Raw genomic sequence first — 27,330 nt, forward strand, 5'->3', positions numbered from 1 at the left:
AGGACGGAGAGAAACTAAGGAAAACAGAGAGAAAGGGAGTTTTATCTGGCTGCAACAGGCTGCGCTCCACTTCGCTTCAATCTTGCAGAAGGGCATGAATCTAGCCCATAGCCAGAGCGCCTTTTCCTGTGCTCAGACTTCCCTGCGCCTCTAGCGGCTGCAACCAGGCCCGTGAACGCACTAGCAACCTACCTCGCAATTTAAAGGTGTCCGGTACACAAGCATCCAACACGACTTAAAATTTCTGTTCCCACCACGATGCCTTCCTCCGCTGTATTAGATAAAATTTGTATGTTTGCCCATTGAACTCCCCGATTTAGAGCGTATTTTTTGGAAGAGAAAGGGGGGCAGCGCTTCCGCCATCACAGTAATGTCCGCCGTCAAATTCCCACGCATGCACGGCAGCATTCACGCGCCAGCTCGAAGGAGCATTGTGATTGGCTGAGGTGGTAGCCTGCTGCACTTTCCCACTCGGTGCTCGAAACAAGGATGGCGATTGGTCCAGCGTCAGCGCCTTGGGAAATTAAGGAAAATTCACGGGGCACTTCATAACGGTTGCGGGAAAACCAGTTTAAAAAATGGCAGCAAAAAGGGGACAAACAAAACCTGTGGTTGTAATGCAGGGAAGGAGTTTTACTTTGCCAAAGCGAAACTTGCCGCCATCCCACCCCTCACATCTGCCTTTGCCTAAGCGGTCAAAAATAAAGAGATGTATTAATTTTTAATTAGGTATTGGTTTAATAATATTGGATACGACGAGAACAGGTTAATTAAAATAATATTGGGATTAGTTCCGTTAGGAAAAGTCTATACAACTTAATTTTAGATGAAAGAGGGAGAGGGGGAAGTCATTTGATTGTTAAACTAGAGATATTGCTTGTTTTTCTTTTTATTATTACTATTATATTGTTTCTGTTGATATATTAAATGAAGAAAAATAAAAAAAAATTATTAAAAAAAATAAAGAGATGTTGCACATCGCCTCCAACAAACCCTCCCGATCAAACGACATGACGTGGGCATAAGCGCAAGCCGCAGACGTTCCATTTATTTTGAGCAGAGGAAAGATGACACAACCTCATGGCGTTTTGTGCAAGCAATGAAAAAAATACCCTTTGCAATTGATGAGGCGGTAGCAAACTTGCAGCTGCTCGCGCAAACGGTTGCGCTTTTCTGCAAAGCGGGGGGAAAGGGTGGGAAACGAGTGTGGGCAGTTAGGGAGGTGGGGGAGGAGTGTGGGTGGACTGGCAGCAGGAAGTGGAGTGAAGACAGATTTTCTGTTCGCACTTTAAGGCTCCGGACGAGGAAAATTTTCATTTCTATTAATTCGCCGTATAAGCGAATGCTCTTAACGTGGAGAAATTGTGCTCTGGAGACGTCTCCGGAATCCTTCGGTTGAGATGAAGTGCGAACATGCAAGGAAAGCCCACAGAAATCGGAGCTGCAAACACGAAGTGCGGAAAGGGTCCAGAACTGCACTAAAAGGAAAACCATTAGGAAAGGCATGGGGCTGGATGCAGCATGGGGACCCTTAGGGACCCGCTGATTTTGGACCCCCAAATTTTGTCTCCCCAGCCCCCCGCCCCTGCAGCTCTGGAAAGTGTTGCTCTGTTAACCAGTCAGTGACAGAAAGGCAGGCTCCTGTTGTAGCAGGCCTTCCCAGTGGTTAGAGTCAGACTAGGGCCTTCTGACAATGAACAAACCGAGTTGGGAAACCTTGGGAGTACAGCAATTCGCACTTGAGTTTTCCCAGCAGGGAAAATGTCGGCTCTCTGGGGCCATCTTAGCTTGGGAAGATGATGCAGGGGAAAGCCTTCAGCCCTTCTCCTCACCTGCCACAGTCCGAACAGGGCCTGCGCATGACTGGGAGTTGAGAGCACGGAGCTCCCTACGCGTGTCTGTTGGCCAAGAGCTGGGGCAGACCCATAAGCAACACAGGGTCTGTTTGGCCTGAAAGTGCGTTTCTGATATCCGAGTGCAGCCTCAGAAGGTGCTTTAGGGTTCAGCCCTGAGCGGCACTGAAACCTTCAGGTGGTAAGATGACCCGCTGCATCTTCTTCTCTCAAAGCCACCACTGGCTTGCAGCAGCTCTCCAGGGTCTCAGGCTTCCAGGTCTGCCTCCCAAGCCCTGCTGTCTGTGCCCCCCCCATCCCAGGCCAGGTGGAGGCACCTGGCTGCTAAGCGATGGGGACCGGCCCTCCTTTGTGACATCGCCCCCTGCTGGAGCTCTGGGCCCTTGGTCCGTTGGTGAGCTGGTAATACTTTGAAAGGCGATGGAGGTGATGGAGGATTGGTGGAGAGGAGTTTTTTATTGTTTATTGTTGAGGTTTGTTGTTTTTGCTGTTTGGTTGTTCGGATTTGTTTATTAGATAGTTGTAGGTTTTGTTTTCTTTGCTCTTGTTTGTTTATTCTACATATAGCTGTTTCGAATTTTATAATTTAGGAAAATAGGTGTTTGCTTATCTTTTTATCTTGTTTTAAGCTTTCATTCTGTATATAGTTTTCATTTTAAAGTTTCATATTAGATATAGGATTTTATTGGTTGTTCTGATAGGTTGTTTGTTGTTGTTATTTTTTAGAGTTAGTGTTTTAGATAGTGTAGGTTGATAGGGAAGATGCTCGCGAAACACCGGAAAGCGTAAGTACAGTTTCTGCATTTTGTAAGACAGTATCATGGGAATGCTGGCCCTTCTCTCTCCCCTCCATTCCCCCCCCTTTCTCCTTCTCCCTCCTCCTTTTTCTGCCCCCACCAGTTTTACTTTGGTCTCTCCACCTCCCCCCCACTTGAGATTTGGAATATGAACATGATATTACGGAAATCCAGACTCACCGTAATAACATCTGTCCCTTCAGGGATAATTGGGCGCCAAAGTTAGAGGATTTGCTGTGTGTCAGAATGGTTTTCAATGGTCTTTTATGCATGGGAGTTTTACCTTGGGTTTGACGCTCCCTTGACCCACACTTTTCTAAGTGCATGGTGGCGGATTTAGATGAAGAGAGGCCTGAGGCTATTCCGCTTGTGAAGCCTCTACCAACCTCCCACCCTCACGGCTAGAGGAACATGGAAGACGGTTTTAAACAAAATTAAGTGACACTGAGGATGATGACGGGTGTTTAAAATCCCACAATTCACAATTCCTCCTCTAAAGGAAATAAGATGTTATCGTTAAACGCTGTAGTGATTGGGGTGCGGGGGAGCCTAAATGTTAAAATTAACACTGTGAAAAACTTTTGCAGTATCTGAACTTTGTAAACATTTTGTGGAATAAGCAGGAATTTTTAGGGAAATGAAATTGCAAGTTTACTGTTACAGTCTTCAAAAGACATGTACTCTTTTAAAATACACATTAAGAAATAAAGAAAACCTCTCTCCCCAGCAGTGAGTGACCATTAAGCTAAGCAATAGCCGCAAGATTGCTTCCACATTATGAAAGTCCATCTGAATTTTTTCCTTGTATATAATTTGATCAAGGTCTGTATGAGACAGTGGCTGGCTGCTCTTTTGTAGGCCGATGGCTTCGTCTCATATAAGTTAAGTTTCAGGTCAGCATCTTCTGGGTATGCTTCCATGGACCCCCGAATTTTGTCTCCCCAGCCCCCCGCCCTGCAGCTCTGGAAAGTGTTGCTCTGTTAACCAGTCAGTGACAGAAAGGCAGGCTCCTGTTGTAGCAGGCCTTCCCAGTGGTTAGAGTCAGACTAGGGCCTTCTGACAATGAACAAACCGAGTTGGGAAACCTTGGGAGTACAGCAATTCGCACTTGAGTTTTCCCAGCAGGGAAAATGACGGCTCTCTGGGGCCATCTTAGTTCGGGAAGATGATGCAGGGGAAAGCCTTCAGCCCTTCTCCTCACCTGCCACAGTCCCAGTCCGAACAGGGCCTGTGCATGACTGGGAGTTAAGTTGAGAGCATGCAGTTCCCTACGCGTGTCTGTTGGCCAAGAGCTGGGGCAGACCCATAAGCAACACAGGGTGTAGTTTGGCCCGAAAATGTGTTTCTGATATCCGAGTGCAGCCTCAGAAGGTGCTTTAGGGTTCAGCCGTGAGCGGCACTGAAACCTCTCTCTTCAGGGGGTCAGATGATCCGCTGCATGTTCTTCTCTCAAAGCCACTACTGGCTGGCAGCAGCTCTCCAGGGTCTCAGGCTTCCAGGTCTGCCTCTCAAGCCCTGCTGTCTGTTCCCCCCCCCCCAGGCCAGGTGGAGGCACCTAGTTGCTAAGCGACGGGGACCGGCCCTCCTTTGTGACATCGCCCCCTGCTGGAGCTCTGGGCCCTTGGTCCGTTGGTGACCGTTGGTAACACTTTGAAAGGCGACGGAGAGACGGTGGTGGAGGGTTGGCGGATTGGTGGCGTTGGTGGATTGGTGGCGGTGGTGGCGTAGAGAGTTTTTTTTGAGTGTTTATTGTTCTGGTTTGTTGTTTTTGCTGTTTGGTTGTTTGGATTTTTTATTAGATAGTTGTAGTTGTAGGTTTTGTTTTCTTCGTTCTTGTTCATTTATTCTACATATAGTTGTTTTGAATTTTATAATTTAGGGAAATCGGTGTTCGCTTATCTTTTTATCTTGTTTTAAGCTTTCATTCTGTATATAGTTTTCATTTTAAAGTTTCATATTAGATATAGGATTTTATTGGTTGTTCTGATTGGTTGTTTGTTTGGTTGTTGTTGTTATTTTTTAGAGTTAGTGTTTTAGATAGTGTAGGTTGATAGGGAAGATGCTCGCGAAACAGCAGAAAGCATAAGTACAGTTTCTGCATTTTGTAAGACGGTATCATGGGAATGCTGGCCCTTTTCTCTCCCCTCCATTCCCCCCCTTTCCCCTTTCTCCTTCTCCCTCCTCCCTTTTCTGCCCCTACAAGATTTTATCCTTAAGGGGAGCAGCGTGGCTCAGGGACCAGGCACTAGGTTTGGGGATGACTACCCCTCCCTTTTGTCACAGAGTCTAACCCTTGCCTTTCCACCCTGACAGCCAGTTCCAGCCTCCCCTGGCCGTGGAAACCAGGGACTCCATCGTGGCCTGGGCTCTCCGGCTGGTGGTGATGGGGAGCCCAGGCCAAGACGACGGGCAGCACCAGGTACATGAAATCTCGATGGCCTTGGTGAGAGTGTGGCACAGAGGCCTGCCGGTCCTGCCTTGCCCAAGGCCGTGACTTTTCTCGATTGCTTTTGGGAGAGCGGTGTTCCTCAGGCAAGGCAGGAAAGGGCCACAGAGATGGAGGCTCCTCTTAGGGTCCTGATTCCACGGGCCTGCTTGCAGCAGGAGAGTAACAGGCTGGCCTTCAAGGCTTCCTGTGGGGTGGGGGATTCCGCGCGCCTCACACCGGCTCCATCTTCCTTTCAGGCTCTGCAAACAAAGGCGGAGGAAGGCCTGAAAGGCATGCTGAGGGCGATGGTGCAGGAGGACCAGTCTGCTGTGCATCTGGTGGGCCTCCTGGAAGTAAGTGTGGCGGAGACAAGATGGAGGTGGATGGAGGTCCCCTTGGAGGCTGGGGGTGGAAACCGGAGCCTGGCGGGTTTGGGGGGGGAGTAGCACCTTGGGGTCAGCAGAAACCTGTGCGCAGAGCCGTTCCCTTTCCTCCCAGGGAGACCTTCTCCCGGAAAGGACCAGACTGGCTGAAAGGCCACTCCCCTAGCCTCTCTGCCTGAGGGGAGAAGATCAGGATGGATGCAGGCAGCAATCCCACAGGAGCAGAGCCCCTGTTGAAAAACGTGCCGCTTGCTTCCACAGCACCTGGCCTACTGGATGCAGAGCAGCTGTGCCGCCGCCAGGTCCCGCGTCATCGCCCTCAGCAGCTCCCTCTTCCATTCAGCCATCTGCCCTCCTTCAAGATAAGCCCCCCCCCCGCCTGCCTTTCCCATTTGCAGGGCTCGGCTTTGGCTTCAGCTAGGAAATTTCACGGGCCGCCGAAGACTCTCTTTGCCTCCGTCTCTCCTCTCTTGACCTGCTGCACCTTGCAGACGGAAGGGCGCAGGGCTGGATTCCCCTGGCTTCTCCCTGTGTCTGGCTCTCGGTTGTGCAAGGAGGTGTCTCTGTCCTGGGCTTCTCACCCAAGTTGCAGGCGAGCCAGCAGGCCTTTGCGGCACGGAGTTGGATTGTGCTAAGCCTCCCCTACATCTTCCTTTGGCTTCTCGCCTCCCATGATGCTGCAAATAGGCTGAGGAGGAATATGCTAGACCCTGAGTTCTGGCAGAAAGGTTCCTGGCCGCGGTGTGGAGGGGCAGAGTGTGGGGCCAAGGAAACGGAGGCTGAAAGGTCGGAGAGTCCCTAGCAAAGGGAGCCTGCGGGGTGGATCTTCTGGGTGAGACCGGACCTAGGACCGAGAAGGAGGTCCAGAGCTCCTGGGCTACCTGTGGATCGACAAGCCATGGCTCTTCTTCCTCCTTTAGATTGGGAACAATGCTGCCCTGGATCACCTGGTGGTGCAGCTGGCCGTCTCCCTGGCCGACCTGCAAGCCGGCATCCGGGCACAGGCCAGGGAGACCATGGGCCAGCTTTATCAGCTGCTGCTGTCCCAGCAGGGTAAGTTCTCTGGGCAGGATGAGACCCGCAGCCTTTGGCAGTAGCCAGTCACCTCCTTTCTGACTTGGGTGCCCTTGGGTGACAAGCTCCTCCTCCCTGGACATCTTCCCAGTTCTCTCGATGCTCTTTCCACTTGTCCCCATGGCCCCACCACATCTGGTAAACACCAAGTGGGCTGAATTCTCCTCTGAGAAGCTGGATTTCTTCCATCTGGGTGCAGAACACTGCCACGCTGCGGCAGGAGGGGGGGTCTCAGAGACCCTTGCCTCAAGGGCAGTTCCCGTCCCGAGGCAAGAGAGAGACCCCAAGCCAAACGGCCAGAGAGAAGCAACGCCGTTCTGGGTGTGGCAACCTAATGTCAGCCCCTACTTTCTTTTTCTCAGGGCTCAGCAGGAAGGAGCTCTGCTGGGAGCAGGACCCAGGGCAGCCATGGAAGGAGGGCTACCTCCACCTGGTGTATGTGGGTGAGGTAAGGGGAGTCTTCTGTGGTGCTTTTGTGGCACATCCTCATGAAAGGCAAGGGCTGGGCGGTTCCATGTCTGGGGCTTCACTTCGGGCAGGGTGGGAGAGGACTAAAAGGGTGCTTTTTTATTTCAGGTGTTGTGGCATCACCTCACCCACATACAGAGGGAACAATTTGCGGAGGCGTGTTGGGAGAATGTCTCCCACCTGGCCCAGGAGTGGGTAAGGGAGGGAAGCCTGATCCTCCTTTATTCCTTCCTGGGCCGGGCCCAAGAACTCTTGGAGGAGGAGGAGGTGAGCAGCTGGGTAAAGTAAGCATGGTTGAGGCATGCGGGGTGGGGGTGGTGGGGAGGCGATGGAGGCAAATGTTCCAGCCGTTTGCTGAAAAGGAGGACTTGCATCATTGGGGGCTTTTTCCTCTCTTCTCTAGGAAGATGACTTTATCAGTTGCGGAAGAGCAGAGAGGTTCCCAGGGACATCGGGACGCTCTTGCCAGGGACAGGTAAGGCCAGTTTCCTCGGCAATGCGGGTGGGGAAGGAGGCGGGACCTCAGAGGAGCCAGAGCTGCTCCTGCTGCACACCGAGGCCCATCCTCGTCGCCTCCGCTGGGGCCTGAGTAGCCCGAGAGCCCCTCTTTGGCTGAAATACGGCTGGAAGAGACCACGCAAGGCACTGGTGGGTCTCGAAATGTCAGCCTTTCCCTAGACCAAGGAGGGCTCCTTTTAAGAAAGCCCCTTTGTGCAAATGGTAGGTTTACCTGCCCGGTTTGGGGGCCCATGTTGGAACCCATAGTCCAGAAGCAATTCTTCCATGTATTTCAGATGGGTAGTAAAATTCTGGACAGCCGACACAAAGAGATTCTGTCTGTCTGTCTTCTCTCCCATCCAAATGACGAGGAATAGATGCAGGAGTGCCCCCTCCTCCTCCCCCTCTGCCAGGAGATACCAGGAAACACCAAAGACTCCTGTGGCCCGCAATGAAGGCGTAAATGGGATCCAGTGATAGGAGCGTATGGAGCTCCGGGCCTCAGGGACGTTATGCCCATGAACCTCGCCTGTCTGCTCCCTCTGGAGAAAGCACCGGAAAGACGCCGTGGGATACTGGGGGACTCCTGTCTGTCAGCTCCTGACATACGATGTGGCACCGTCTCTGCCGTTACCCAGATCCGTCCCCGTGTCAGGCCGGTCACGTGGAGAGCGTCCTCTACTGTGCAAACTGTGAAACACAAGCCCATTGGCAGGAAGGAGTCCCTTCACTCAGTCGTATACACCAGTCCCCTTCTGGCGCAATACACTGTCAAGAAGAAAGCACGGAAGGGAGACGAGCACAAGCTGCCAGGAGCTCGATTACCTTCTCCGAAGGACAGAAGAGGGAAGGGTGAAGAAGACCACGTCCTCAGGATATTGTCCCAATGAATGGAGATTGAAAGGTGGGTTGGGCATCCTTTTGTCAACTACTTTAAATGTGAAATGTGTAGAGAAACCCCCCCTCTATGGCAAACCTTTTTTCTGGGAGCAAACGTGCCTAATTATTGTTAATGCATATCTCCCTCCTTCGAATAGAAAAGCTGCTATTGAAGGACAATGGGCAGCCTTAGAGAGTTATGTCTTATCCCTATCCAGAAGCCAAGATTTTATTACTGGGAGATTTAAACGCTCACATGGGGCCTGATGATCCTACCCTTGAAGCCAAATACAAAACCCCAATTAGAGACCCAGAGGAAGTAGCAGTGAGTCTTCCTCTTACACGGATTTTTAAAGATCAGCGTTCAAACTTTGCTGGCTTGTGTCTGGCAAAGTTGGCATTTAGACTGGGACTGCATATATTAAATGGATCCTTTGAGGGGGATCACCCAGGGGAATTCACTTTCATGGCGGGTGCTAGATCCAGCACATTAGACTATGTGCTGGTATGTTACTCCCTACTTCCTTTGGTGATGACATTCTGTATACTTCCATACTTTGAGGGTGATCACTTCCCCTTGATTCTCCAGATGGCACCTGTCTCTGATTTGATCCACCTTAAAACAGGCTACCCTTCTCAGGTCTGTCCTGTAGGAAAAGCAGAATGTCGAGTAAAATGGTCAACAGTCTCCTCCTACAACTGAAAGATCTCCTAGCCCTCGAGGACCTACAGTTTTACTGTTCGGCCTTTTTAAAACCTAGCCCTAATCAGGATCCGTTATCAATATATGAAAACTTCATCCTGAAACTGAGACCCACACTATATTCCACAAATGCCACTAGGCTGACTCCACCCCATAGATCAAAACCTTGGTTTGATAAAGCTTGTCTAGACACAAAAAGGTCCCTCACCCTCTCCTATCATGAATATATTGGAGAGCATTCAGACCAAAGACAGGAAGCACATATCTCCCTACTACTGGCGGGGGGGGGGGGAAGGGAGTATACTAGAAAGCTATGGAGCACTCTGATCAAGGCAGCTAAAGACAAAAATTCGACCCTCTTTTGGCGATTGACATCAGGCCAAGTTTTGAAAGACTCCACACCACTAGACTCCCTTATACCCCTGATAGATGGGTCTCCTTCTTCCAAAACATGTATATAGATGTTAATCCACTGTCTCTCCAACAGAAATAATAAACTATCCACCATGGCCCCCAGTCTCGCAGAAAGAGATAAAAACGTTGATTGGCCAGCTAAAGAGTGGAAAAGCACCAGGCTCAGATAGTATTCCCCCAGAATTTTTTTAATAAAACATCGAATGGTGGGCCACCTTTTTATCATCACTCTTCACCTACATTGACGAAACAGGCCATATCCCAAAGGATTGGGGGTTGGCAGTAGTGGTCCCATTCTTTAAGGAAGGGAGGAGAGATGATCCCTCAAATTACAGGCCCATCAGCCTTCTGAACATCATTAGCAAAATATATGCAAGACATCTGTTAGAAACATTTGTCAGCTGGCTTGACCAAGAAGACATAATAGAACAGGAACAGGCTGGTTTCAGGGAAGGCAGATCCACAACAGATCACTGTCTCATCCTTCAACATCTTATAGAAAAGAACTCTTCAAAGGGGAAATCCTCACTGTATGCTGCCTTTAGAGATCTCAAGGCGGCTTTCGATTCTATTTCCAGACCCCTGCTATGGGCCAAACTGGAATCTTCCTCCATCGATAGGAGTCTCCTCTTCCTTATACGTGCCCTGCATAAGCAGACCACTCTAAGTAAGATGCAGTAGAGAAGGACACCTCACAGACCCAGTGAACACCTACAAGGGAGTCAGACAGGGTTGCCTTTTAGCCCCTGCATTATTTACCTATTACATTAACGGCATCCCAAATTGCCTAAAAGAAGCTGATCTGCATCCCCCAAAACTGGCACATCGGCATATTTTGGATCTGTTGTATGCAGATGACACCGTTCTATTATCCAGAACCCCTATAGGACTTAAAAAAGCCCTTGCTAGATTTGCCATATATTGGATAATGAAAAACTAACCATCAATTTTCAGAAAACAAAGATAATGGCTTTTGGCAAACACCCAAAACTCAGTGTCTGGAACTTAAAAGGGCATAGAATGGAGCAGGTGAACAGCTTCAAGTACTTGGTGTAGTCCTACAGGCCTCAGGCTCTAAGCTGGCCCATAGCAAATTTGTGGCCAGCCTGGGGGATAGATCAGTTTATAACATAACCAAATTCCTTCGCACAAAGGGGGCGCACGTCATCCCAGCAGCCCTAGAATTATATCAGGCTAAAACACTGGCACAAATGCTTTACGGAACACATCTTGGACCCCCCTCTTCTTGCTTGGCACCACTAGAATGAGTCTAGTCTAAGTTTCTTAGACTGGTCCTCCAGGTCCCTAGATGTGTATCGAACTCCCTGGCACGTCTAGAAACAGGTATGTTAAGAGCAGAAGCAAGAGTGAGCATAGCATCTTTCCTTCTGTGGCTAAAAATAAAATTCAATCCCCATGGTCTTCTTCCCCTGACTTTAATTGACAACTTTGAATCCAAATGGCAGAAGGCTGTGAGAAGTAAGTTGGAGAGTTTGGGTCTCTCCCCCCAGGCTTTGCTGAAGGTGAGTAGAGATCAAGCAAAGAAAATTATAATCCAGAGAGTTTACGATATTGAACAGCAGTCTGACTTGCTGAGGGCACCTGCAACCAGATACATCCCAGCCCCAGCTGCCTACCTTTCCACCTTGGAAATCCACACTCATAGAAGGGCATTCACTTTAGCTAGGTGTTCAGCCCTACCCTCTGCGGTTTTACAAGGGAGGTATAACAAGATCCCAAGATCAGAGAGATTTTGTCCATACAATTCTGGGGAAATAGAAACAATGGAACACGTGTTTTTCAGATGCTCATTCTATAAGGATGCCAGCTCTAAGCTGTCCCGGTCCATGCTTGAGAAAATCTCAGGTTATATTCTGAAAAACTTCAGGTTAGGAAGCTCCTCTCAGATGAAATTCCCTTACAAATTAGAGAGGTCGCCAAATTCTGCGCAGCAATCTACAAACTTCGTCAAAGTTTAGTAAAATAAAAGTCAAAGAAATAGTTAAAAATCTTCTTAAATTTGTGTCAAAATGTTTATTTCTTATCCAAATCATGAAACATTTTAATTTATATACTTTTAAATTAGCATGACACAACTTTTAAACAATATCAATGTATCCGCTGTAATATTGCTGTTAAGTTCTTAATTTTTCTTGGCGCAATGCCGCAATAAATGTTTCTGATTCTGATTTCTACCTCACAGGATTGTTGTGAGGATAATAAAAGAACAATGTAAGCCGCTTTGCGACCCATTGCGAACAAAAGTGGGGAGAGGGCAGGTTAAAAACTGACATTTCCTGTAGGGGAACAGAGGGCAAAAGTCAAGAGCTCTGCTGTAACTCTGGGAGAATTCCAGGCCTCACAAAGGTGGTAACCCTAAATATAGAAAACTGAAGGAAGGCTATATCTGTTGAGTTGTGCACATAATGTCCCACGCAACCAATGGAGAGGGACTTCCCTGTTGTACGGAACGAGACATCTTTCCTTTGCTTTGCCCTTCTTTTGTGTGGTGACATTTTTCCAAAGCTGTACATATGCTGTACTTTAGGATACGGGAGAAACTGTGTGTGATGCTAGAAAATTCATCTTACTGTAGCGCTTGCCACATGAAAAATAGTTTTGTCAGCATGAAAACCAGCTATAGGTGGTGAACAATAGCAAAAAGAAATTAAGTCAGGAGTGTTAACTTAATTTGTTTAATCCTCACAACCACTGCACTGTGAGGGAGGGAGGCTGACAGAAAGTGACTGGCCCAGCGTCACCCAGCAAGCTTCCATGGTAGAGTGGGGATTTGAACGTGGATCTTCCTGATCCTAATCCGATTTGCTCGCCACAACACCAGGCTGGTTCTCCACATCTCCACCCCACTTATGAAGTAGGGGCTGGCAATCAGCGGGAGAGGAAAACTCTGGTTTTCCTGGCCATTCTGCCAGCCCCTACCCCACCAAGTGGCGTCAGCCAGAGGCCAGGAGTGGGCAGAAGTCTCCCTACTTCTAGACTCGGCCTCTCACACGAGTTTATTATCACCACAAACCTCTTATGTGCCACCTCAAGCTCCTTAGAGGAATGGCAGTACAACAATACAGTTAAGTTCCTTTCATGTAATTTTATAAACAAGTGTGAGAACAATAGACAGTGGGAAAGAGGCAAGAAGCTTCGTCCCGATGTTCCTATGGAATCAAGGATGAAAGCAAACAGTGCAATATAAAAACAAATTTATTATTTTTTTCCAGAGCAGAGACAGAAAGACTTGAGCGAGGACACCACATTGTAGCCAGTTATAATTAATTTTATTCCCAGTCTTTGAACAAACAAACTCATCACTCATTCATGCCTCAGACAATCTCTTCAAGTGTAGAAGCAGTTACAGATTTTTATGCAACCAAGTTCAGCCCTAGTTCTTGGCTGCTGAAGTCTTGGAGGAGTTGCAAAGGAAGGAAGATCATTTGGCATCTGAAGTGGGAAGGTGTTGCCCAAGAGAATTTGGAGGATCCCAAAGCCTCATAATGGGTTGGATCCCATGCTAATCTTTGCTGATCACAGGGATTTCTGGTAATGGACTGGGATTTTCTTACCTACCCCCTTCCCACTACAGCATGAAATCTTGCTCCTGAGACAGAAGACCCTACACAAAGGAATAACGGGTCCTCTGGGGGTCTACAGTGGAAAGGAAGACTCGGCAAAACTACTCCCCCTTCCATTAGTGGAAATGTACTACTGGATCCCACCCCATGTGGCTGTGAGGCTGGGAAAAACAGCAGACTCTACAACACTCTTTCTAAAAACAGTTGCCTTTTACCACAATAGTTTCTGCCATTGATCATCGACATGAAAATAGACTTGTACATATTTTAAAAAGCAACACTCAGCTCAACAACAGATTGTCGTTTCTCTATTTTTTGGAATGGTTGGGAAGCAAGAGACTTGTGCTTTCACGCATTGGCTTTATCACAACATTGGTGTAGTTGCTGATTGCTAACCCTTGGAAGCTGTTCAGTAGAAATGCTCATTTTAAGTTGTCATATGACAATTACAATGAATAAAAGACAACTCCGCTCTCTGTACCATGAAAGGAAGAGATCACAATAAAACCACGTTGCTTCCTAACGTGTTCTGTCACCAATACTGCCCTCACGCAACCTTTTCAGCAGATGAAGGAAGCCCCAATGCTCCCCTATGCAGAAATTTGAGAGGGGTTCTTGTCATCCAGGGTAAAGCACGTCTCTGTGGCATTTGGAAGAGCTACCATAGCAAAAAGGGAAGGTTGATGCCCATCCTCTTAACAAGCTATGTATGTCTACACTACAAAATTAAACCATTTTGAAATCTATTTAACTGTTGTGGCTTGGAGTGTGGGAATGGTAGTAATGCAACGGAGTCTAGGAGCAGCAAGAAGGAATTATTATTGCTCTCATATTACCGTATTTCCCAGGATTCTTTGGGGGAAAGCCATTAATTATAAAAATAGGGATTGCCAGGCGCATTACAGGGTTCTTGCATCTTCAGCAGAGAGAATTTCGTTAGGTGCTGCTTTTCTTTGGCCTGCATGACATGCCTTTGCCACAAAAGGGGAAGGACTTTGCCCTCCAATGCATCTGGACACCCTGAGGATGGATTTGTGGTTGATCTGCATTCTAGTCTTGTGGGGCTCACATGTCTTGATCCCTCTTATACCCCCATTTCATGTCCCATGATGTGTTTGTGTTCCTCCTGATCTGGGCATGGCCCACACCTCTTGCCTTGGAGAATGTGCTCAAGGCCTCTTTCTGCACAAGACTTCAGAAGCGAAAAAGAGGAAGCACATTTCCTCCTCTTAGCAATCCTTCTTGGGCAGCCGTGCAGTGCACAGCCAACCGTGCTACTTGCCAGGAATTTAATCAGGATCCAAAGCTAGGAGACCTCAAGGCTGGAATGAATAAATAAAAACAGCTACTACGAGTATTTCCGCAGGGTCTTTTCAAGGCTCCACCTTCAAGCTCAATAAAGCATGCGCCTGGCAGGAAGAACTTGATGTGTGCCCACGCAGAACATTCTTGGCCCAGGCTAAAGATCCACCATTGCTATCTATTTTAACAGAATGTTCTTTATCAGCCTCGGGCAGGGTAGCTTGTGGGGCCAGCAATCCAGATGGTCTTTAAAAATAATGATTCATATCTTCACAAATAATCTCACTCCACTATTTTCCCCTATTTGAGACCCCCAAAATGCTCCACAGACAACATGCGGCCACAATCTAGCAATGCCACCCACGCACAATTTGCAACACAACATGCTACAACAACCTTTGCAACCTACAGTGCTTTCAACATACGGAACATTCCTGACAATCCACAATGCTACGAGGAGAACTGGCACGCTGCTCTCACGACCCACCACCATATTCACTCTGAACGGAGAGCTTGCATTTTGATGGGACCATCTTTATTCTTGCAGTGCTGGAACGCTCCCGCAGAGGCAGGCCTCAAGTTCACAAGAACCTTTTTAATATTTTGAAATTTTTTAGAACTAGCATCCCTTCACCACACTCAGTGTCCACAGAGCTCATGACAAACATGATTACAAATCAGCCATATGAAGAGCCTTCAACACACGTGAGATCAAGCCAGGTTCTATAGCCCGACTATCCAGTTTGCTTCATGGCATATATTTCTGTCTACCGTACCTTATTCAGTCTTACCAATGAGAAGTACCTTTAGTCCACAACAAGAAATATCATGCTACAACTCATCCACCAAGAATGATTCAACAGCCATAACCCCCTTCTGTTAGAAGTCAATCACACATGTCCTCAAAAGAGGACTTCTCTAGCATGCCAGCTTCGAAAGACCCAGAATGGTGGATCTAGTCGATCTCCAGCATCAAGCTTCAGGTGAAACCCTCTGTTCATTAGACCACATCTGCCTGGTAAATATGTTTCTTTCTTGACAAGAAAGAAAGGAAGTGTAACACATGGTTTCCATTGAGACAGGAGATGTGTGGCACAAGATACAAGCCAATGCCGCCTAGTCTTACAATCGGTCCAAATGTGTTAACTTGGTGCCTGAACACTTATTGTTGTATGGGCAGATATGGGCATCGATGTCGATGTCCATTTTCCTTCCAGTTGTGGCTCTAGACTGTGGGTATCATGGGACCCATTAGATACACCGCATGAACAGCTGGGAGCCTTCCAGTTCTTCCAATCTAGAACTGCAACCGCTGCATGAGAGAAAACTGTACTCTGGTCCTAGAATATCTTTTTAAATTAACCCCATTATTCCATACCATTGGAAGTCTAGCACATTTCCATGTGCTGGGTTTAACTGCTAGTTACAGGCTGAATCGGACTCACCGATGATCAACAGTGGATCCAGCTGTCAATGACATACTTCTGATTATTGAAAGAAGCACTAATCTCTGGCGAATGTCTCCTCATAGTTTGGGCGGGGAAACCATTAGCAAAAGAGAGGGTGGCCTGCGTACAGTTTTCTGACAGGCCCCACCTAGGATAATCAGCCCACGACTTCCCAATTCAGCCTTTGCTTCTGTTCTGAGAAGCACAGGAGTAGGACGGAAAGGGAGAAAGGGGATAAGGCCTTGGCCTCTCACCACTGGCCAATGCAGTGGCCATACGGCGTCTCACATGCACAGCCGTTTTGATCAAACAAACAAGGACTTACTTCCTATGTAGAGTGGAGGTGACGGAGCGTCCTAATTGCATCACAACTTCCCACTGATCCAGTACAATGTTGTCGTGCCCAAGTTCAGTGCCACAGCCATAAAGACATGGCAACTCTGTAGGCCTTGCTCTAAGCCAGAGTCCCCTAGGTCCCACCGCCCTTCCTTTCTCAGCTGGAGAAATGGGGGAGACAATAATGTTTCCACCCAATTGCCCTCTTAATTCATGGCTGCATTGACCCCGAGGCAGAGCTGCTTCAGCCACAATAGGTAAGTTGCATCAGGTGAAGCTGATCTAATCCACGCTCAAGCCGTGTTCAATTGTTCCAGTGCGACCAAGCTGGCTGAAAGGGAAGGAGCTCAGCCTAACTGAAGGCCCAGTGAGAGAGACTGGTTCCCACTCAGCCCTACTGTGGGCAGGTGGTGGATGGGTAGGGTTGCCAGCTCTGGGCTGGGAAATACCTGGGGATTTTGGAGGCAGAGCATGAGGAGGGCTGTGTTTGGAGAGGGGAGGGACTTCAAAGTCACAGAGTCCAATTGCCAAAGTGGCCATTTTCTCGAGGTGAACTGATCTCTATCGGCTGGAGATCAATTGTAATAGTGGGAGATATCCAGCCACCACCTGGAGGTCGGCAACCCTACTGAAGGCCCAGTGAGACACACAGGTTCCCGTTCAGCCCTGCTGTGCAGCTGTGGCTTGCCTGATGCCTTGAAAACTCTATGGGGTCGCCAAAAGTAGGCTGCAGCTTCGTGGCGATTTATACACACACCAGATGAAGTGGCCTCATAACAAGGATTGCTTGCTTGGCTCTGTATGAGGTCTTCAGCTACAGAAAGATCTTCCCAACACCTGCCACCTGCGATCCTTTTAACTGGACATGCTGTTGGGGCCTCAGGAGGCAAAAGATGTGCTCTCCTATTGAGTGGTCGCCCCAGGCCCATCAGTTAGCAATGCTGCACCAGAAGTACATGGCCACTGCTCATGCGCTTCTCATTTACCTCGCACAGGAACCGAACCAATGGTGGGGGACTACAACCTCACAAAATATAAACAAACCCTAGTGGGATACAGTGGCCAAGCTCCAAATTATCCTCGTTCTTCCTACGTCCCTTGGACAGAGAGCGTTCCAACTCCATAAGGAAGCACCAAAAAATCCATCCTCTTTGAACAATCTGCCAGGGCAGGTGAGGGAGAAGGGAAGTCACCTCCCATTAACAAAAACAAGAGTTTGGAACAGACCATAACCGTGAGGCAGAGAGAAACACGTAACAAGGAATTAGAATTTAATGCAAGGGGGAGTCCAAGACAGCACTTAAGTACAGTATGTATAATACGTATTTATATATATATATTATATATATTTATAAATATGCAAATTAATACAATAAGGCTCTCTTGTTATAAAAGCTTCTGTCCTGCGAGGCTGCCGCCACCATTGGAACTGTGTGTTTTAAAACCTGCCCTCTCCCTCACTTTCTGCACTGATGCGATTTGCTCCGGGTGGCTTCTGCCCTTCCCAACGAATGTGGTAGATAACCGTGGCACCCGATCCCTCTTCAGTTCCTTTCACCACATACCCAACCCCACGCAGAATTTCCTGTCTTTTAAATTTAAAAAACCTTGTCGATGTTCTTAAAGATTCACAGCTGTTAGTCACCTTGAGAGCCTTCCCCCTTCTATCAAAATGGCCCCCTGGCGAAGCCTACAGGCCATTCGCCTGGACAACATCCCCAAAGAGCCACTTTCTGATTCAACCCGAATTGGCCACATGAAAGTTCCCAGACCGGAGGGAGAGAAATGCTATTCCTGTCAGTTTGTGGTTGTGCAGAAAGGCCCCTTGGTGCGCTCTTTGCTTTCTCCTTTCACAGTTCCTGGCTCTAAGGCCTCCGTCCTCTTGAGGGAACTTGGAGCATTTCTGGTCTTCCCTTCAAAGAAGCCCTCTGGAGTGACCAAGGAGTTCTCTCCTGAGAGCCATAGCCTGTGAGGATTCCAGTGATCTCCTGTCAAAGGTGTGCCCTTAAGGATCCGAGTGAAGCCTACCACAGGGGAAAGGACGGAGGTCAGAGGAGAGAAGTGGTTGTTAAGGAACCAGTTAAACAAAGCCTCTCGTTGCTTGTAGAAGGTGTTAGATTAGCGAGGTAGGACCTGAAAGGGAGAACAGAAGAGGATCACATACAGTGAAATTAGCCGTGGTGTCTTAAATTAAAATCTTCCCCAGATTCAATTCAGAGCAGGAATGGACTTTCTGGTGAAGATGTAGATGGTTTTTGAGGTAATATAAGCAATGGGTGTTATCCACTCTGTGCAATCATTATGCTAGTAACTTGCACAATTACTGCCCAGCTGTGCACTCATCTGAATTTTTTAGCATTAACATTAGTAGCTCACACAAAAGCTCAGACACTGTGCCATAGCAAATGTTATACATACACGTGTTAATCAGCTTGTGTACATGTTGACTTATTTGCTGATGTTCACAAGACAGACTTTGTCAGAATCTTTGGTTATGTTTCCCCCCCGAATTTGTTCACGCCTACCTATTTTACAATCCCATGCAAAGATGACAATAAAAAGAGTTTTCCCAACATTGTTTGTTTGAAGGTTTGGTATATCCCGGAAACAACGCAAATTGTGTATTTTAACACGAATGCTCACAACACAGAAACTAAGCCTACCCTCAAATGAATAAAAAGCACAGAAATTAATCAGTAATCAAGAGAGGATTCACAAAACATCTCTAGTGATGATGCAGTGTGGGATTCATGACACTACAAGCACCGGCCGATCAGCGCTGTGCGCAGCTAACTTAGGCAGCAAAGTCACAGAATTCTTTTTTCCTGAACTCAACCCTGGAGAGAAAATGTTACATAGGAACACAGTCAGTCATGTATTAATAGGGCACACAGCCAGTCATATACACACATTTGAACACATGAAGATGTGCTCCCACTGTGGTTCTTTTGCTCAAATAATGTTACATCTGTATGCACCCATGATGTCCTCTACCACAGGGAAACTGTAGCTCGACTCAGGAGGCAATATCCTGGTGTTAAACCTAATGTATCCCAGAGTAAGTGTTTCTGAAACATAATGTGCTCAAACACAAAAAACAATTCTCATCTTCTGTCCTTAGCATTTTTCCTGATAGTAATTTCTGTTCCCTGACAATACACAGGAAAAATTGGGCCTATCGTGCCTTTGAGGCCTAACAGAAGGCTTGCATTTACACCTGGTGGATTAATACCGCTACACTGACAAAGCAGTTAACATCAGGTTAGAGGTTTGGACTGCCAGACACCGATTTTGTAAACAGCCAGGCAAGGAGCAAGTTTTAACACAATGGCTAATACCAGCTGCTGCCAGTTTTCTGAGCTTAAAAAGCCTCTAGGAGAACTTGAAAGACTTCTTCAAGAAGGCCAGAGGGTGTGGTCTTTGCCCTGTCAGAAGAAAAAGGGGCTGTCACACTTGGCCATGTCGAATGAAGGCATTTTAGCCATCTTGTAGCTTTCGGCCAAGGAATCCGAGGGGTCTAGGCAGCAGAGGGGCCACAACAAAGTCAGTATTTCATTACCCAGAGTTCCTTGGGTGAACCTATGACTATCATACTTGGACAGGTTGGGACAGCGGAAGAAGATGTATGATTTCACTTCATTTCCCCTAATTCATGTCAAGAGGAACAAAGTTTGATATGCTCCCAACATTCCCAGTTTGCTCTAATTGCAGGCCATTTCCACACAGGTTATTTGATAGAAAGGGAAAGGCCCAATAAAAGGGGCTAGAGACCATTCAATTGCTGATTTTTTTTTTAAAAAAATGAAAAAGCGCTGGTGGTGCTGAGGGAGTGGGAATTGCCTTTGTCAGGGGACCAGGGAAGGGAAACTATGAAGAGACTTGCCATAAGGAACCGCCACCCCTCCCTTTGATGCTGCACTGTATTGGTATCTACAACGGGGAAATTACACGTGGCCTAACCTCATGTGGAAAACACCGTGGCGAGTGAGCGTGAGTGTGTGTTTGTGTGCGCATGAGAGAGAGAAGCAAGACGGGAAACACGCTAAGTGCATGACTTGCTTCTCCCTTCTCCCTGCAAAGCCTTACCCCTCCTCTCAGAGAGGACTGGCAGTCCAACCAAGGGCATAAGCTTAGAGGGTTTCATGCACGGTACCTCCAGAGCTGGGGAAAGCGTTCCGCAGCTTCTCCATGATATCCTCCAAACACAGGCTGACGTCCTGAGTACTCACTTCTACCTCATCTGAGAGAAAGAAAAACGAGGAGAAAACAACGTTCATATGACCTGGTTGCGCTAACGCCACGTGACAGGGTTGAAACCTGGCAGCCTCGAAGGGCAAAACCCTCTGTTGGTTGAAGGCTATTCCATTAAGAGGGGCTGAGAAGTCCTCAGATTTTCTCTGCTCAACCTCCGATTTTCTCTGCTAAAGTTCTGTTCTCAAATAGGTGGTACAATAAAAAACAATTTAGTATCTCCGAAGATATGCAAAAGGCTTCCCCCCTTTTCCAGAGAATAACCACAACCAGTTTCCTGAAGTCTGGCTGTAAAGACTAGAGGCCTTGTCGGAGAATGAGAGTTTTTCAGGGAAGGCAGAGCCTTAGAGCCTCAATGTACAGAAATGAAGCCACGGCTTAAGGTATCTGATTTTTCCTTAGGCAGGAAAGACAAGGGTTATCTGCATCTCCACCAACCAGCTTCCCCAGTGGAATGAGCTCCCCAGCACTGTTTCAGGCACAGGGAAAAGGCTTAAAATGTCCCCTCCTGACTGTCCCGGTCAGAACCGGGTTGCTATGTACCTGACAACTGCATTTATAAAAACAGATTGGGAACTCATCTCCCACCATCTCATCTGGCTTGACCTCAAGCTGCAGGGATGGGCTTTCAAAATTCACACCCTCCAGACTAGCCTCAACTGGGGAGTGGAAAGGTAGATGCAATTGGGAGGTGGAAGAAGATAGGTGCTGTGAACCAGTGGAACCCCGTGCCAAGAGCCCATCAAATCCATCTGTTCAGTACAGTGAAAATCCCTTCAGCAGCTCAGCAAAAAAAGAAAGAAGTTCAAGAAGGACCCCAGCAGCTCCCAGGATGGTAACCAGGGGACGTTTCTGTTGAGTTTAAATGCGAAAAGATCGTGATCTTGTGGATTATGGTTCACACACACACAAAAAGAACTCTGAACATGTAGCTTTCTTTTAACTGAACATATGTTTACTTATTATAGGGAGGGTAAACACGGGATGCAAAATGACAACTGTCATGTCGCTCATAACTTGAGGAAGATGGGCTTATACATAGCCAGTCTCTCTCAAGTACTTAAACGGCAGTTTAACGGCTGCTTCTTGGAATGCAGCAGAATGTCCCGTGACCAACTGACCAAATAACACTGGCTAAGTGGCCAGCACTGTTCCCTGTGACTATGGGTGAAAACGCATGGTCGCTTTTTCCTCCTGTAATCCCTGTTTCAGCCAGGATTCAGACTGGCTCGAACGCATGCGTTTCGCCTAATGTGTGTTCGATCCTGGCTAAAACAGGGATTAAAGGAGGATAAAGCGACCATGGGTTTTCGCCCTATGTAAACACATAAATACATTTAACTAGTTGTGTTGTCCTGACAAAACTCGCCGTCAAATTCCCAACAGTTTCCCAGCCCTACAGAGCCTCACCTGCCGTTTCTGTGTTTGGAGTGCCGGGGTCTTTTTCAGTGGGCTGAGTCTCCTCTGATGGGTAGGGAGAAGACGCCAAGGATGAGGCGGCAGAACCATCTCCTTTGGAATCTGCTGGTGTCTGAGGACAGAAACACGAAGGATGCTCCTCCTCAGCTTCTCAGTTTGCGTTCCTCTGGATTTCCCTCCAGTGACACAACTACCCCAGCCCATCTTCCACACCTGCCACCTACAGTGTCAGGGTTGGTATGGTTAAATGGTTAGATAATCCTTTGTGATGCCTGACTTTCCCCGTTAGAACAGAAGAACAGAAGAAAGGCCATGCTGGATCAGACCAAGGTCCATCAAGTCCAGCAGTCTGTTCACACAGTGGCCCACCCCTCCAAGCAGCCATTTTCTCCAGGGGAACTGATCTCAAGAGTCTGAAGCCAAGTTGTAATGCTGGGAGATCTCCAGGCCCTACCTGGAAGATGGGCCACCCCATCTGTTTGCCTGTCATGCATGTAGAAAGTGCTTCCACCTATGCAGTGTGATGCTTTCATGGCCTGAAATGGCCCCGGGGAACTGCTGTTTGTCCAATTGGAAAAATTACATGTAGCCACGTGATTTATGTAAGCTTCCAACAGAAAGCCGTGGCTTCCCAGGGCGGTTTCAGAACATGAAAATGGAGCAGGAAGGAAGGCCTGCTCTCACTGTCTGCCACAATGAGAACTGGGCCTGCATGCATCTGTGAAGCACCAAACTTCCATCACAAATCTGATACAAAGTCCTCGTAACAGCCATGAGGATTTTGTACTGTGAGAATTCGTAAAGCATGCACATACACTAACATTCCTCAAGCTGCAACATCCCGAACTCTGTCGGCTTCCTCTGCTTCGCTAGTTGTTATCTCGTTAAAGGGTCCTTCGCGTCCCAGCAAAAGAACTTGCTTATTGCAGAACTGCTTGTTAAGAATAACACCATGGGAAAAATAGAAATGTATCCTTATTGAAGACAATTGTTGAAGTGTATAAAGGTTGATGAATGCTGAACTACAGTGTGATTCTTTCTGCAGTGTGATTCTCTTGGTCTCGGCTGGAGAAACCTGAACCCAGCTTGTACTGTTAAACTGGTACCATTAAATAGCATAAGCTGTAAAAATAATTCCTGATCTCCAGTGCGTTATCCTTGATCAGATCTACCTGGGGTAACGTTTTAGGCACAACAATAATGCCTTAGAGTCCACCTTCCAAAGCAGCCGTTTTCTCCAGGTGAACTGGTCTCTGTCGCCTGGAGATAAGCTGTAATAGTGGGAGATCTCCAGCCACCCTTTGAAGGATGGCAACCCTAATGACATTATATCCTGCTAAAGTCCCTCCCCTCCTCAAACTCCACCCTCCCCAGGCTCCACTCCCAAAATCTCCAGGAATTTCTCAACCTGGAGCCGGCAACCCTAATAAAGGGATGAAGGAGGGAGTGCAGAAATCTGGGGAAAAAACCAACACTTTCTCAGCATGAACCAACATTGGTTTGCAGTGTTTGTCTACAGCTCAGATCTTTGCGTGAGTAAGCAGCAAGTCGAGATCTGGAGATAATTGGAGAGAATCACCATGGCAACTGGTTGAGGTAGTGAAGGCAGGCTGAGCTTTCCGCCATGGCCCAAGAGGGCAGGTGACACAGCCCACAGGAGATACCTGCAGAAGCAGCTCCCTCAGGCGCTGCAACTGAGACTCCAGCTGCTTGTTGTGGTCTTCCAGGATCTGCATGCGGGTTTCCAGGCGGCTTTTGTGCTGCCGCAGGATCCGGGCCTCTGCCAGCAGCTCTTCATTGTGGGGGTCCTGGGCCGATTCCGGTGCTCCTTCTGCTGACTCTGCCGCCTCCTCGTGCTGCCATTTCAGACGCTTCAGTTCTCCCTGGAGAACCCTGCAGAAGAAAGGCAGCTGAAGGCAAAGCTGACAATGTGGCCAGCGTCCGGTAGTTCACAAACACCCCGCCACTCAAAGGTCTGTGCTCGAAGAGGAGACGCCCATTCACGGGGCTCTGCAGCAGATATCCCAAAATGCAAGCTTCCTGTGGCCTCCCCAGCTGCTCCCCATCTAGGCTAAGTTCTCAAGCTCTTCGGTTCTTGTAGGCTATCCGGGCTCTGTGATATCCGGGTCTTGGTATTTTCTTTCCTGACGTTTCGCCAGCAGCTGTGGCAGGCATCTTCAGAGGAGTAACACTGAAGGACACACTGTCTTTCAGTGTTACTCCTCTGAAGATGCCTGCCACAGCTGCTGGTGAAATGTTAGGAACGAAAATACCAAGACCACGGTCACACAGCCCGGATAGCCTACAAGAACCGATGAACTCTGACCGTGAAAGCCTTCGACAATATTCTCAAGCTCTGTTGGGAACTTCTGCTCATCCCACCCTTGAAGATGACAAAAAGAGACTCTTGTGTTTCTTAACCGCTCCTTCCTTGCGTCGGCTATTCCCCCTCACCTGTTTTCATCCTCCAGATGGGCCAGGATTCTCTCCAGCTCGCCTTTATCGTCTGTGTCGGAGCTGTCTTGGGGCTGCTGGCTGCAGACGGGTTCTCTGTCCGTGATGGGGCTGGAATGGCGTAGAAGGTACTGGTCTTCATCCCTGTTGCAGGCAGAGCAGTGGTGAGGCTGAGGCAGCAGCGGGAGGTGCTGTGGGAGGGAGGCCTGTTTCTCCTGCTCTAAGGGGGACAGCTGGAGGCCCTCATCGGAGAAGGAGGCGGCAGCAGCAGGGGAAACTAGAGCATCTCAGAAGCAGGGCTCCATGTTAAGCACAGAAAGTTGCTTTAGGGTTAAGACCACTGGCCCGTGTTGGCCACTACTGTTTGCTCGGCCTGCTCTGTGTGGCTACAGGCCAAGACCTTTCTGAAGCTGCTGCCCAATGGGAGGGGCTATGGCTCAGTGGTACAGCGTCTGCTAGGCATGCAGGTTCAATCTCCGGCATCTCCAGTTAAAGGGCCAGCCAGTAAATGATGTGAAAGACCTCTATCTGAGACCCTGGACAGCCGCTGCCAGTCGGAGTAGACAATACTGGCCTTGATGGAGCAATGGTTTGAGTCAGTATAAGGCAGCTTCATTTCATGTGTTCACGTGACCTTTCAGATAAGATGTCATAAACTGAGCATAAGATCTTCTGCATATATATAAACCATGTATTTTACCACTGTTTATTGTCCCCTGCAGTGAGAAAATAGGAAGTTGCCTTGCCCAGTACTCTCTACATCGACTGGCAGCGGCCCAGCAATGTTATAAGCCAGGAGTCTTCCCCACTCATGCTAAATGGGATCCTTTTAATTGGTTATACCAGGGATTGACTTTCTGTACACAAATCATGAGCTCTGAAACTGAACTATGGCTGTGCCCCATCGGCCCTGCCAGTCACCTTCAAGCAACTGGTCTGCTAAGATTCTGCCATGTTCTGCTGCTGCATGTGATGCCAAATTCCAGCCCTTCGATCCATGTTTCCTTAAGATACTGTGCATGCATACCTATGGCAGACTTTGCAAGGTATGTATGTGCACAGTGTAGGTGCTAGTTTCCTGGACAGCAGCAGCCTAGCAGTTGGCTGTCCTACCTCTCATTCCATGAGACAGCAAGAAAAGGCCTTTCTTCCCCACCTTCCCACACTTTCTTCCCCACCTGAGAGACCACTCAAGTGTACATATTAAAAATGTGGGTGACGCGAATCTATGTACATCTTTGTCTCCACACTGCTCACTCCTTCCTCCAATGCACGCACCCAACAAGCCCTGTAAAAATCCTCCAGTTTTTATTACTGGAAGAAATGAGCCTTATGGTGGAGTGTGTTTATGCCCTGTTTGTACTTATTTCCTCCATCTAAAGGAAAATAGTGAAAGCAGGCAATGTGCGCATGGGACTCCTCTCAACCCACAGGAAGGAGAGGGGGACAGAGGAGATGGGGGTGCCCTGGGATCCTCTAAATGGCCACGAGGTCAGCACTTACATCTCTCAACTTAGCTGAGCCTCTGTTTACTTGCAATGGCCTTCCTATCCCCCTTCCCTCAATTCAACTAGGTATCTAGATTTCTACAGAAATGGTGAAAAGGGAAGCAGGAACTTACAAGCTGTCATCTGGAGAAAGGCTGTCATTGTAAAAAGAGGAATTCTGGCTTTCCATTTCGGCAAGCCTGCAGGAAACAGAACAAGACCAATTAACAGGGGGAGACCAACGAGGAGAGCAGAAGAACTTCTTAATGATGGGCACAAGCAAAGGAGTCTCAGAGCGGATTACAATCACCTTCCCTTCCCCTCCTCACAACAGACACCGTGTTAGGTGAGTGGGGCTGAAAGAGTTCAGAGAGGACTGTGACTAGCCCAAGGTCACTCAGCAGACTTCATGTGGAGGAGTGGGGAATCCAAGCTGGTTCTGTAGATTAGAGTCTCCTGCTCACATGAAGGAGTGGGGAACCAAACCCAGTTCTCCAGATTAGAGTCCGCCACTCATTAGCAGCACATAATGTAATGTGCATGTGCATCTCCCTGTTCCCAGATTTCCACGACCCTTCTACCCAACCTCTTTTCCCAGCCCCTTTCTTAGGGCTGCTGGATGGTACCTGCTAGCAAAGTGCTCAATCCGAGAGTGGGTGTCAGCATGAGGCAGCATTGGAGAGGAAGCGGGCCTGGAAACGAGAGGTAGAGGAAGCATTGAGGTTTTAAATTCTCCACAGCTGTGCAGCAGGGGTTTTGAGAGGCATCACCTCTATTGTGGGGTGACCGGCTGCTCTGAGGGGAGAAGGGGAGAGGGCTGTTGGCTGCCCCAATGAACTGTGTGTGGCACACGGTTCTGGCAGATGGCAGCCCAATCCATGCAAGGGGTATGCACGTGCAAAAGGAAACACAAGAAGTAGCGCAAGCAATTACTGTCAGCAGAAAAAGAAAAAAATGGGAAGGGGTGGAAATGGGAGAAGAAGACTTGGGTTTTATATGCTGATTTTCTCTGTCTTTTCAGGAGAATCAAACCAGCTTGCAATATCCTTCCCTTCCTCTCCCCACAACGGACACCTGGTGAGGTAGGTGAGGCTAAGAGAGCTCTAAGAGAACTGTGACTAGCCCAAGGTCATCCAGCTGGCTTCATGTGTAGGAATGGGGAATCAAACCTGGTTCTCCAGATTAGAGTCCGACGCTGTTAACCACTACACCATGCTGGAGGGGACAGGCTTGGAGAGTCAGGGGGAAAGACCAAGGTCTCCATCAGATGTGCATTTCCATCAACTACACAACACAAACTGCTGGCTCCTGCAGCCTCTATTTGCCTTGGGATCATATGGGGAAGCAAAGGAATTTAACCATTCAACCTCCGCTCAGTTTTGCTATACAGAACTGGGCTGTCTTCTGCGGTATTCCCGTTTTAAAGGTGGGGGGGAATGCATGCTTTTAAAATACATGTCTTTTCCTGGCTTCCCATGGCCCGATTAACCCTCCCCATCAGCCACGGCAGGCACAGCAGATTTGGCCACTTCAAGGTGGTCAGGGGCAGGTA

At 48.2% G+C, this 27,330-nt stretch overlaps 3 protein-coding genes across 3 annotated transcripts in view; 1 reads left to right on the top strand and 2 right to left on the bottom strand.

The window, feature by feature from the left end:
• The window catches only part of RPL36A (ribosomal protein L36a), a 102,482-nt gene extending 95,862 nt beyond the window's left edge, over positions 1-6,620 (bottom strand). The window contains exon 1 of the mRNA XM_056859749.1: positions 6,616-6,620. Coding sequence (XP_056715727.1) covers positions 6,616-6,618 — 3 coding nt within the window. The 5' untranslated portion in view covers positions 6,619-6,620. The remainder of the gene's footprint in view (positions 1-6,615) is intronic.
• The window catches only part of TAF7L (TATA-box binding protein associated factor 7 like), a 94,963-nt gene that overhangs the window by 36,132 nt on the left and 31,501 nt on the right, over positions 1-27,330 (top strand). The window lies entirely within an intron of this gene.
• DRP2 (dystrophin related protein 2) overlaps positions 19,375-27,330 on the bottom strand; it is a 75,339-nt gene continuing 67,383 nt past the window's right edge. The window contains exons 17-23 of the mRNA XM_056859743.1: positions 26,405-26,470; positions 25,913-25,978; positions 24,292-24,435; positions 23,502-23,730; positions 21,829-21,949; positions 20,321-20,407; positions 19,375-19,592 (exon numbers count right to left, since the gene is read on the bottom strand). Coding sequence (XP_056715721.1) covers positions 19,540-19,592; positions 20,321-20,407; positions 21,829-21,949; positions 23,502-23,730; positions 24,292-24,435; positions 25,913-25,978; positions 26,405-26,470 — 766 coding nt within the window. The 3' untranslated portion in view covers positions 19,375-19,539. The remainder of the gene's footprint in view (positions 19,593-20,320; positions 20,408-21,828; positions 21,950-23,501; positions 23,731-24,291; positions 24,436-25,912; positions 25,979-26,404; positions 26,471-27,330) is intronic.

This window comes from Euleptes europaea, chromosome 13, assembly GCF_029931775.1.
Source record: "Euleptes europaea isolate rEulEur1 chromosome 13, rEulEur1.hap1, whole genome shotgun sequence".
In the NCBI taxonomy this organism is placed as follows: Eukaryota; Metazoa; Chordata; class Lepidosauria; order Squamata; family Sphaerodactylidae; genus Euleptes; species Euleptes europaea.